This window comes from Rhinatrema bivittatum, chromosome 5 (assembly GCF_901001135.1).
Source record: "Rhinatrema bivittatum chromosome 5, aRhiBiv1.1, whole genome shotgun sequence".
In the NCBI taxonomy this organism is placed as follows: domain Eukaryota; kingdom Metazoa; phylum Chordata; class Amphibia; order Gymnophiona; family Rhinatrematidae; genus Rhinatrema; species Rhinatrema bivittatum.
Genome location: NC_042619.1, coordinates 40,180,118 through 40,192,931, shown reverse-complemented (window position 1 = coordinate 40,192,931; position 12,814 = coordinate 40,180,118). Strand labels below are relative to the sequence as shown.

General features: G+C 39.6%; 1 protein-coding gene and 1 long non-coding RNA gene across 10 annotated transcripts in view; one reads left to right on the top strand and one right to left on the bottom strand.

The window, feature by feature from the left end:
* SYTL2 (synaptotagmin like 2) overlaps positions 1–12,814 on the top strand; it is a 264,487-nt gene that overhangs the window by 200,516 nt on the left and 51,157 nt on the right. For 6 of the 9 annotated variants that reach the window (XM_029602243.1, XM_029602249.1, XM_029602248.1 and 3 more), the window contains 4 exons: positions 563–637; positions 1,052–4,693; positions 6,498–6,599; positions 11,972–12,019. In XM_029602243.1, coding sequence (XP_029458103.1) covers positions 563–637; positions 1,052–4,693; positions 6,498–6,599; positions 11,972–12,019 — 3,867 coding nt within the window. The remainder of the gene's footprint in view (positions 1–562; positions 638–1,051; positions 4,694–6,497; positions 6,600–11,971; positions 12,020–12,814) is intronic. The other 3 variants (XM_029602247.1, XM_029602245.1, XM_029602250.1) reach the window with 2 other exon arrangements.
* Positions 1–12,814, bottom strand: part of LOC115091916 — a 90,571-nt gene that overhangs the window by 44,889 nt on the left and 32,868 nt on the right. The window lies entirely within an intron of this gene.

The following is a 12,814-nucleotide window of genomic DNA, read 5'->3' as shown; positions in this document are numbered from 1 at the left end:
TTAAATTTGCAAGATTGTGCTGAAAAAATTATGGTTTATAAATCTTAAATGCTTTTAATGGGGAGGTTCTGTGCCAAATAGAATACTGATTTTGCTGATCCTATTTAGTAAAAATAATAGAGACTTGGTTCTGTCTTTTGTAATTCATGTATAATCAAACCCAGAAATTTTATGATGTCACTAGTTCTTCATAATAGTTCAGAATGCTTTATAATAATGAGCTACTTGCCTCTTTAAATAAGAGGGACCATAAATACTACTTTCTTAGCTGCAGCCTTTGTTTTTTTTTTTACTAAAGTTTCATTTTGTCAATAAGTTGCTAAAACTTACATTTCAGAAATCTACGTCATAGTTTAGGGAACATTTTACATGATTTTTATTTTTCTTCCGGTATTAAACTACAATTTAAGAACATAAATAAAGGGAAGCAAAAATAGATCTGTAGGTCTCACATTTATATCTGCATTTATTTGTTTAACATGAAAGAAGAAGTCTTATGTGACTCATTCTTCATGTGTTGTGTTTGCTTTTTATGAAAAGACAACTGTGTTTTATGTTACAGATCAGCAGCCCATATATGCAGTGATTAAAAAATCCCCTCAGGTGCTAAAACCCAACTCTACAGACCTCCAGCAAGGTAAGCGAGTTCTTGCAGGGGATTACAGTCATGATGCCTCCTCAAAGCCTGATAAATATGCAATCGAGTTCATGAAGGCAACTGATGAGTCGATATCAAAAGTATTAGATTGGTTTAACAGAAGCTCAGAGACTGGTGATGACAGAATACCCCAGGGCAATGAAACTACAGAGGAAACACACTTACCACTGCCAACAGAAACGAGTAACACATTTACAGAAACTACCAGAGCGGCCACTGATGATTTGAGATTTGAATCTTCTGTACAAGAAAGAGTCAAATCTAATATGGCTAAGAATGTTAACCAATTAAATTTTTCTGAAAACATACATTGGCAAGGGGAGTTGCTATCATTTGGAGACAGTAAAAATGGTGGTAAGTGTGGAAATACAGATAATATTAATCTCCCCACAGAGACTGAAACAGAAGACAAGAACATGCAACCCAAATATGTTGACCAAAAATGGGAGAACCAACATTCAGAACATAGAGGAGAATCTTTACTATATGGAAAAAGTAAAGGTGGTGGAGGCAAAACACTTTATGATACTACAAATGATTCAGTTAATAAGCTTCAAGAGGCAACTGATATAAACAGAGATGCAAATCTGAAGTCTCTCAAGGAAGGTAAAAGCAAAGGAGGAGCAACTAATATTAACTCCTCTGAAGATTTTCTAAAAGAACCAAAACTAAAAAATACTGCAAAAATAACAAATAATGGTAAGACCTCAGAAGACAAAGTTGGATCAAATGATATAACTGGTCATAGGGAAAAACAGCCTGGTACTCAAGATCAAGAAGATAGGCAGATTGGAATAGCTAAATGCAGGAATCCATTCATCTCCGAGCAAAATGAGTTTATGCAACCACTAAAGACTATGGAGCTATCTCAGGAGAAAGGGAGAGTAAGTGACATGAAATCTTTCTGGGAAGGCGAAAAAACTACTGTTAATAGGGATCCCAACTATAAAGAACCCTCATCTTTTGTTAAACAAATGCCCAGTCAAGAAAATAGTCAAGACATTAATACTAATTCAGAATGTTTTCTAATTGAATCCAAAGATCCAAGCAAAAATAACCAGGTTGCCTTCCAAAAAGGTGAACTACAAGATGATGAACTGCCTTCTTTTAATGTTAAATATCTAAAATCCATGTGGGAGAAAGAAAAGAGGGAGCCAAAACTGATCCCAGATAAACCAAGAATAGATTATACTACTGATAAATCAGGGAAGGTGATGGACTTTACAGAAAGAAAGCCTAAAGATTTTACAGGACTATCTACAACTGAAGATTTGCAGCTTAAAAAAGAATTTAATGTAACAGAGTTGAACAAAAATTTTGAAAATAGAAGTGAATCTCTTTCTCCCTTGAAAAATGACAAAACATCTGCTTCACAACAGAAGGCAAATTTTAATATTTTATCCTTAAAGGAAAGAATGGATGAAGATTCAAAGGATCATATATCTAATCCTTCTCAGTTTCAGAGTTTGAGGAGCTTCTGGAATGCAGGAAATAAATCTCAGGATAAGACTAACCTCAAATCATCAATTGCTCATAGTCCAACAACTTTTACCAGTATAAATAATTCAATACCTTCTAACGTTCAAACAAACAAAGAGTTAATGGAAGCAAAAGAGAAAATGCCAGAAAATGTCCAGACAGGAATGGAAGCTCAAGACCAAAACCAACTGTTAAACATTCAAGAAAGACTTCCTAAAGGAGAAAAATATCAAAGGCCTTCCAGAAAGGAAGCACAGCTTGACCAGATGGTTCTCTTTGAATCCAAGAAAAGAGAAGAGTCACCATCAATAGAACCCATAAAGACTGAGAAAAAATGTACAACACAACCAAAATCTGAAGTTAATACAGATGACATTGGCTTAGAAAAACTTGGTCCAGAAGCATCAGAAACTCAAGATCCTGTGTATAGTCCAACTAGTGGCAAAGGAAAGAGCAACGAAAAAGATTCCACACAACAATGGCACACCTCAGAGAACTTGATGCAGCATAAACAAATTGCTTCCAGTGATATCCACAAAGGGGTGGAACCTTCAAAACAGGAAGTTGCAGAAACTGTAGAAAAAACAATGAACTCATCAAAAGCTGAGCTCAATTTATTTAATGCTGCATTAGAAAAACTGCAAAGAGAAGCAGCTGAAACGTCACCTCCTTCAAATCAGAATATATTGTCAAAAGAGCCTTCTCAACCAGAGCAGAGAAGATTTTTTGAAAAAGTGATGGAACGTAGTCACAATGATTCTTCTGGTTTCCAAAAAGAGAAAGAAATGCATCCTTCAGAAGTTAAAGAGACTGTTTTAAAGACAGCTGTACCACTGAAAACGGATCTCACTGAATTTAATATTAGATTAGAGAAGCTGAGGAAAGAAGTGCCTGAAATACCTTCTCCGTCAGAGAAGGGAACTTCTGAAAACATGATTCAACTTAAAGACTACAAAAAAGAGAGCGAACATTCTCAAGAAACAGGAGAGAGAACTGATAACACAAGTTCTCCACCAAAAACAGATTTCAGTCATTTGGATGTTAGGTTAGGAAACCTGCAAAGGGAAGCGTCAGAACGTTCATCTCCTCTTGATCAGGATACAGTACCAGAATTGTCTTCTGTGAAGTATTCACCACCAGAGCAGGAGCAATATTTTGAGAAGGTGACCCATTATAGCCCTAATTATTCCATTAATTTTCAAAATAAAAATGAAGTTCTTCCTCAAGAAGTTAATGAATCTATTGAAAAAACTATTGCTCCACCAAAAATCAACTTTAACGAATTTAATATTAGCTTACAGAAGCTTTATGAGGAAGCAGCTAAAGCACCTTCTTCACTTCATCTGACAGCTAGTGAGGAGCACAAGATTCAAAAAAATGTTTCTGGACAAGAACAGGAAAGTTCAGATGATGAGATGACGGAGCCTAGCCACAATTTTGCCAGCCATGCCCCAAAAGGGATAGAACACCCAAAAGAAGAAATAACAGAAACTGTGAAAAAAATAATTGCTCCAGAAAAAGCTGAGCGAAGTGTTTTTAACAGTGGCTTAGAGAAATTGCATAAGGACTCTTCTGGGATGTCACCTAAATTAGATGAGACAGCGGCTAATAGGAAAGATATGCAGGCAAACATGCCTGCATATGATGAGCAAAAGGTTTATAATGAAATGCATTTCAGTCCTTCCATCACCTCTCAAGAAAACATAACAGAAAATGAAAACTCCAGAAGAATACTCCATCCAGAAGAGACCAGAAGTTCTGTTAAAAGGATAGAGTTTGATCAGAAGGATTCTATGGGTTACCAGCAGAAGAAAGCTCTTCCGCAGGAAATAAAGGAGACAATACAAAAAACTGTTACACCAAATGCAGAAAGCAGTACATTTAAAGCTAATTTAGAGAAATTGTGTCAAGAAGCAATGGAGACTGCATCTCCACTGTATCAGAAGACTGATGATGGCATTCCTCCTGATCCCAGCTCTGAATCACAGCAGGGACCATTTACCCACAGCACCATGCCTGCTAATTTGAATTCTTCAAGGGAAGCCCAATTACAATTCACAGCACCGATTATGAAAGAGAACGTGAAACAAAACGATGAAAAAATCAAGGAACAGCTCTTTGCAAGTGCTTATGGGGCAAATGATATGCCAGTTTCCAAGGTCCCCAAAAGAAATGAGGAAATCCTAAACAAATCAATCCTTGCAAATGTGGAATCAGTTGGAACTCCGCTGGTACTAGAAGAAAACAATGAAGTCCTAGATGAAGTCAGAGAAGAGAAAAAAATTGAACATGAAAAAACAGATGATTCCAGTCATGGTAATAAGCAAGTTGCTGGCTCAAACGGCCAGGAGCACACAGCTGACGCAAATGTATCATCCAGCTATGCAACCAAACGCACTCCACTTAGAGATATGGCCAGTTCCAATAAAAAAAGCACAGTTGAACTCTACTTGGCATCGCCTTATCAAGAGGATGAAGACTTAACCAAATATGATGACTCAAGTCTTTCAGATGGAAATACTGGCTCCTATGCAACTAGCAGGCGGTCTTCATCCCGTGAGCATTTTGAATTTTTTTTCCTTTATTAAAATACCATTTGCAGGCTTAAATCTGTCCAACTGTATTGAACAAATGATGATTTGAAAATGTATAAGGCCAATTAGAATATATCTCATTTTGAGCCAATTAGCATATATGATTTTGACTTTTGTGAAATCCATTTTCCCATACTAATTTAATGTAGGCCTTTCTTTGTATCCAATTTTTGCCAGCTCTTTCTCGATTGCTGCTGTTGCAGTGCTAGCATTCTGGCTTGGAAGGTGATGGTCTAGATGTGCCACACTGCCGTAGCTGACATTTGCTTGCATCTTTTAGTGTATTAGTGGCACTCAGGAGGATCAGCTTATCCTTTTGAATTGTCAACTATATTTTTTCTGCTGCAGAACAGAGGAAAGTAAACGTAAAAAAAAAAAAAAAGCTTACATAGTGATTCAATTGAAAAATTCTTTGAATTCCAAATTTAAATGTATGCGAATGTTTTGAAGGGAAGAAAGGAACTTACTATTCTATGCCTGCGCTTGAATCTCCTGTTTCCCTTTGATTTTTTTTTCTGTAGTGCTCCTGGAAAGTTATCCAAATTAAAGCAACAAAATTAACTCCATCCAGCCGGGCTGGATCCTGATGAGCTCAGCATGCTCTATGTTGCTTTACATTTGCTTATCTTTGCCACTGCACCACAGGATGAAGCCCAAAGGGGAGACGTTTCTGACAGCTTTGGGGCAACTTCCACGTGTACCTTTCACCCCATGGATGTTGCACATGGTTTCATAGGGAACATATGTATTTTCCCATTAAAAACTTGCTGCAGAGACAAAGTACCTTTGGACTTTTGCATCTTTTTTTTTATATTGTGTGGGGGTAGATTTTACAAGGAAAATAATGCACATGGGCTCAAAATACAATCTACTTGTGCTATTTTCTGCTCCTGCCCTAAATCTGCCCCCGGGAGCATCTCCACCTAGATATGGATAAAAGGTTATACATATGATGGAACGTCGTGCATACTTTTAGCCATATGTCCGGAGGATTTAAGTGGGCAAATCACTAGTTAAACTGCAGAAATAGCTTTGAAAATGTCACATTCTCATTTTAACATCCTCACAGTGTTCAGAAACAGTGGGAAAATTATTACAAACTTTTCTTGTAGGATTTCTAGCCCTTTACGATTTCTGTAAATTTTTAATAGGGGAATGAATTCATATTTTAATAAATGACCAAACTGTGTGTTAGGAATGTGAATTGTAAGCCCCACCTATAAAAAGCCTTTTTTTTGGACTTAATCTGAAGCAGTTTGTTATAGCTTCTAAATATAAGAATTTCTGAATACCAATCAATGGTTTATAGAAAAACCTAAAATTGGATTTCCAAATCGCTGAGATATGTACAAATATCTTGTCATAAAGATCCCCTGAATGTTTTGAGATTGAACAATAGATATTTTAATAAGGAGTTTTATTTCCAGAGCTGAAATCTATTTAAAATGTATTGCTAGATAAGATCTATTTCCTAAAATATAGATTCATAACAAACTGCATAGGCCATTTTTCACAAATTAAAAAAAAAAATTACATTTTCAGACAGTTATGCAGCATAAAAGTGAGCCAGTTCCTTCATATATAAGACCTCTGATGTTTTTTTTTTATGTAAGATTTCAAAATGCTATCAAGTGAATGAAAAGCTCCGCCATCTTTCAAGGGCAGTTTATACTGTCTCCTAATAGGGCGGTGCAGCACCTTTTAAAAGAAATGTACTTTGTAGCTATTCTACGTGTGCAGTGTTTACATGTTTTGTTTTGTAACAGGTTCAGAAGAAGAATTAAATCCTGTTTTGAATGCTTTGAAAAGAAGCACAGCTAAGTCAAAGCCTTCCAAAAGTCTAGAGGACATTCCGTCGGTCACATCAAGTGAGCACCAAGCTTGTCTGCTGTCTTCCATGCCCCCCCAGCTAAGCCTACACCTGAACTCTCCCTCTCCTTCCATCCATTTTCATAATGCATTAATCAGTACATGTCAGAAATCATCATCACAGTAATAAACATCAGAATCAACAAAGTGGCTGGGTAGTGATGATGCCTTTTGATAAGCATAACAAATGCTTAAAATGGCAAAGTTTTGGGGACTCCTACAGTTCCCGTGCTTTCATTTTATTTTTAGGGGACTAGCATGGCACTTTCTCGCTCCTTTCCAAAATAACAATCATCATCACTTTTTCATCTAACTCCTTCAATTGAAAAGATCTATGATTTCTGCCGGCTTCTCGTGTGCCATTTATAGACTCAATGCTCAAAAATAAGGTTCCCCAAAGCACCTTTGAACACGGAATCCTTTTTTCACGCTTTCTAGGTTCTATTTATTTATTTATTTGCTACTTAGCAAACAGCATTTTAGAACTCAATTTATTTTCCTTCTTCCTCCCTCTCCCTCCCATCCCAAATGCCATTTACAAATGGACATTGATGTAACTGAACAACTGTGGAAGATTACAGTATAGGGCCTGATTTTTAAAAATATTTACAGGCTTAAAACTGGGTTTAGACATGTAAATGCACTTGACTTGAGTAAGTGGGCTTTTGAAAATTGCTGCAATATACACCACTGAATTGTCCATAAGTATTCATGTGCAGGTGCACTTTACGTGCGCAAACTGTTACAGTAGTATGTTACATTTACACGCGTAACTCCTTTTAAAATTCACCTGATAATGAATCTGAAAATGTAAAACGTTTAATGCAGGCATCCTCCAGTTTCAAGGCTTAAGAGCAGATTTTATAAATCTGCGCACATGCATACTTTTGTTCGCGCATCAGGCGCGAACAAGAGTATGCGGGATTTCAATAGATACACGCGTAGCCGCGCGTATCCATTAAAATCCGGGGTCGGCGCGCGCAAGGCTGCCCAAAATCGGCAGCCTGCGCGCGCCAAGCCGCGCAGCCTGCCTCCGTTCCCTCCGAGGCCGCTCCGAAATCGGAGCGGCCTCGGAGGGAACTTTCCTTCGCCCTCCCCTCACCTTCCCCTCCCTTCCCCTACCTAACCCACACCCCCGGCCCTATCTAAACCTCCCCCCTACCTCTATCACGAAAGTTACGCCTGCTTGAAGCAGGCGTAACTTTGCGCGCACCGGGCCAGCTGCCGCGCTCCATGTTCCGGTCCAGGGGCTGGTCCAGGGGCCACTTTCACGCCCCCGGGCCGGAACCATGCCCCCGAACACGCCCCCGAAACGCCACGTCACTCCCAGCACGCCCCCGACGCTTGCGCGCGCTGCCGAGCCTATGCAATATAGGCTCGGCGCGCGCAGGGGGGGTTTGGGGTAGGTTTTCGGGGGGGTACGCGCGTATCCCTTTGAAAATCTACCCCTTAGTGAATATATATAATCCAGGGATAGGGAAAACAATCCTGATTTAGCACCGCAGCCATAAATTCTGCCCATCTTCTGGTTATTTTCTACTGGGCGTGGTGTAATGGATTGCAATCTTTGATAGCTTTAAAAGCAGTCTAACTAAAAATTGGGAAATAAATAGTCCTTGATTTGATTAGACCAAATCAATGCCTTTAAAGGACTATTGGGCAGACTAGTCTGTTTCTGTATGGCATTTATCAAAATGAAGGTTCTGGAAAGATGTTAAAAACATACACAACGTTGCATTTTTAATACTCTTAATTCAACCTATTAATGCTGTGGCTTGCAACCAACTGCTGAATGCATGTCCTTTTTTTAAGGCCCATTGTTCCTAATACCACGATAAGAGTATTTAAAGGCACCATAGAAGCATTACCAACCTTTTTTTTGGCTGGACAATTTCCTCCTCCTTCCCCTTTTGGGCCTCACTTGGAAATCAGTCCTTATTGAGCTACAGCACCATAAACCTTCTTTCACAAATACCTGGGGAATTATCACCTGTTTTTACATTCCTCACCCAACTCAGTTCAGTGGAAGGTCCTTGGTCAGGGTCCACAGACTGCAGCTCCCTCCAGAATCTGGCCAACATGGATCCCTGCTCTGACCATTAGGTGCTGCTGTTATATGATGGGTGAGAATTCCCTCCACAGCATCCCCAACCCTGGCTGGCCTGGGCAGCAGAGCCCCGGACTGGGAATTGAACCCAGGTCTTCTGCATGGCTGTGGGTGGCACTCGCCAGTGAGCCGCTGGGCAGGCCTAGCATTACCAATCTCAACATTGCTGTGTGTTGTCCAATAACTACACTTTTGTTGGGGGGCCTTATAACTCTACAGCAGTCAAATTATATCATTATCAAGTGCTTAATAGTGAAATAATGTGAGTGTGACTGTGCAGATTACATGTGTATGTATGTTTGTCCACATGGACCATAACTTATATATAACATCTAGGAATGGAAAAATCCTCTTGGTTAAAGTAATTGATGAACAAAAGGCCTACTGCAAAACTTTCAACAAGTGTCTAGGAAATCCATCTGCCTGAGAAATGCAAAAACACTTCCACCTATTTGTCACTTATCTACACGTTTTAGGCATTTTTACTGTATTTAAGATTTTTAACACGCTCAGGGCATCTAAATGGCTGTTAGAAGCCTTAAAATTCCTGCCATCTGACACTTTGGGTTGTTTTCATACTGCAACAAGCCAGTTTCAGGTTTCAGAATCTCAACTTGCCTGCTACACAGGCAGGTTGTTTAGCTTTGGAAAGCTGAACTTCATAGTGGTACAAGGAACTATAGGGGTAAAGGAGCCCTGAGAAATCAACACTTACAGGATCGATACAGGATGAGAACGTAGGCAATGAGATAGCACAGGCAGCTGCCATTTTTATTCTATAAACCTTCAACTTCGGGGAATTAGAGTAGCCACCTATCTTCTGGGAAAAGAGCTTCTAAAGTCCATTTATCACTTCAAATACAAGTTCTAAAATATTCTTTTGTTGAAACTCTTATTTTTAAATTACTGGTATATGAATTACATTTATTGTCAAAGCACCAAATTCTAGGCCTTATAGTTTTCTATTTAGTGGAAGTCCAAATTGCTATACATGTTTTAAGTCAAAGCAAAACATTTCCAAGTAAATTTTCAAAGGGCTACATGTGTGGCCGGTCCCGGCCACGCGCGTAAACCCCGGTATGCGCAGAAGGTGCTGGCCAAGGGAAAAGGGGTGACCTGGGGGGAGAGCCAGGACAGCGCCATTAACTGCTGTCCCGAGGAAGCGCATGCCGGCACCCGGACGGCGCCCGTAGATTACTTCTGCTCCAGAGGATCAGTAAATATTAAAAGAAAAAAATTAGAGATAGTTAGGGTAGGTTGGGGGGGGGGGGGGAGGAAGGATAGAGCTAGGTGTAGGAAAGTTCCCTCCCAGTCTGGGACTGGGAGGGAACTGTGGGAGACCCGATTACATCGCCACACGTTGCTTTGTAAAATACACCCCCCGCGTGCATGCAAGTCGCGGGCCTCCTGCACAAGCGCACGGCCAATGGATTTTATAACGTGTGTGCCAGCACGCACATGTTGTAAAATCGGTGCATCCATGTATGCGTGCCCGGAACCATGCGCACATGGACACGTGCATGCTTCTTTTAAAATCGACCCCTTAGTGCACTTCAGGTTGTGTGGTTGTCTGTCTATACGTGTGTGCATGTATATACATTATGGGGTAGATTTTTTTTAAAAAGCGCGATCGCGTACTTTTGTTCGCGCAGCAGGCGCAAACAAAAGTACGCTGGATTTTATAAGATACGCGCATAGCCGTGCGTATCTTATAAAATCCTGGATCGGCGCGCACAAGGCTGCCGATTTTGGGCAGCCTGCGCGCGCCGAGCCGTGCAGCCGGAACTTTCTTTCGCCCTCCCCTCACCTTCCCCTACCTTTCCCCCCCCCCCCCCCCGGCCCTATCTAAACCCCCCCCTTACCTTTGTCCCTAGATTTACGCCTGCTAGAAGCAGACGTAAATCTACGTGCGCCAGCAGACTGCTGGCGCGCCATCATCCAACCCGGGGGCTGGTCCGGAGGCCTCGACCACGCCCCCGGGCCGGCGCCACGCCCCCGGTCCCGCCCCCGAAATGCCGCGTCCCGCCCCTGAAACACCGTGTCACTTGGCCCCGCCCCCGACATGCCCCCAACATGCCCCTTTCAAAAAACCCCGGGACTTACGCGCATCCCGGGGCTCTGCGCGCACCGGCGGCCTATGCAAAATAGGCGCGCTGCTCACATAAATCCGCCCGGATTTACGCGAGCAGGGCTTTTAAAATCCGCCCATATCTGATTTTCTGCTTGAAAACGCTGAAGACCTGGGGTAAGTAGAAATCTTGATGAGCACATAAGTGTTCTGTGTGTGTGTGTATGTGTATTAATTTTATCTTTTATCTTGCTTTCTTACCATGTATATGGATATCTATATCTTTTGACTGTTCTACAGAGCCTTTTTTCTGTATTAGCATGTTTTGAAACCCTGCATAGACTCTTCAGGCCTGATTTACTAAAGGTTTCCCCTCTCTTAGACACAACAGGAATAAGCCTTAGTAAATCTTGACCCTTAATGTTAATCTGCATGATGCTTCTTAATACATACTAACAGTTCTTTGTCATTTGGACTTCATTCATAAATGAGATGTTACTCTCTGTATCTTTGTCTGAAAAGACCCTATTTTTGCATATAGGGCAATATAAAAAGAAGGCATAAATCTAACCATTGCATCAAAGCTAATACTATAGAATAGGTCTAACTTGCTAATCAAGTTATGTCCCGTAAAAATAATTTGAAAGATAATTCAAATGTTCTAGTTTAACATGGAACTTAAAATTGCATTTTTAGAAATCTATAAATTATATGATTAACTGGCCATAAACAAAATATATATAATATAATGACTTTGATTAAAACTATTTAATATAATTGAGTTATCTTATTTTCTTCTGCAAAAAGTATATGTAAATGCATTACAAGGTTGCTTGCTAAATTGATGCTGATGAGGGAACTTAGGATATTCTGAGGTGATAAAACTCATTCAAAATAAATTTGTGTTAATGAATGACCTTTAAAATCACCCAGTGCAAGATGGTTTAGCATCTTCTCTGTTATAAGTAAGCAAATGCATTAAAATATTGCTACAGGCATTTAATACAGATACTTTTAATGATACATCATACTCTTGGAAGTTAACCCTACCAGCAGCAATCTTAAAGAAAGCTTCCATGATCCAGCTTTTATGACCGCATTGCTATTTGTGATCTTGATTGTTGTTTAGAAAGAGGATTCCAGTAAACTCCATATGATATACAGAATGTTTAACTTTATTAATTTCTCCTGAACAGATCAGAGAAAAGTAGATATTCCAAAAGAAGTGCTTAGTGATGAAGATGGTAAATATTTCCACTTGCATCAACTTAATGCCATGTGAATTCTGAACATTGCTGGGCTTTAAGAATTGTATTGCCACTGTAATAGATTCGTGTTTCACTATTTTGTTGACATTTTCTATTAATTTAATAAACTGATAGTAAAATATACTGCAGCCTGTAATCTGCCATGTAGTGCTCACTTAAAGACCGTATACACTACAGTTAAAACTAGATTTCCATGCCTATTATACAGCTCAGTTTACATATGAGTAACTGTTGTGTTTTACCAAATGAAGCACAGGAAGACCTCACATTATTGTAGAAATGGAGAATCTTTTGTCCACTGAGTCTGAACATAGTTTTTATGTGGCAGCATTCTAGCTGCACATCCAGCTTTGTAAGCTGGAAGAAATCTTAGGGCCAGGTTTTAAGATCAGGCAAAAAGAATCTGCAATAATAAGGATGATAGCTCATGTTAAGCGCATGCAAATGACTTGTGAAAAATTACACAAATTAAAATTCTGCAGATAACACAGTTATAACAAAAATCTACAACTACATCTCTCTAAAGTCTGGTTAACTTTCTCAAAATAATGGATCTGCATTTATTTTTGTGCATTTTGAGTAATTTTGCTATGCAAACATACGTAATGAGCTGATTTACATAATTATGCAGCTCATTACCTAGTTTTGCATACATTTTACACCTATGTTTGTAAAAGCTAAATATAGCTTGCTAAAATGGACAATAGCACACGCAACCACGAACAGAATAGCACACGTTATTTACCATTTTAGTACACATTAACACTTTTG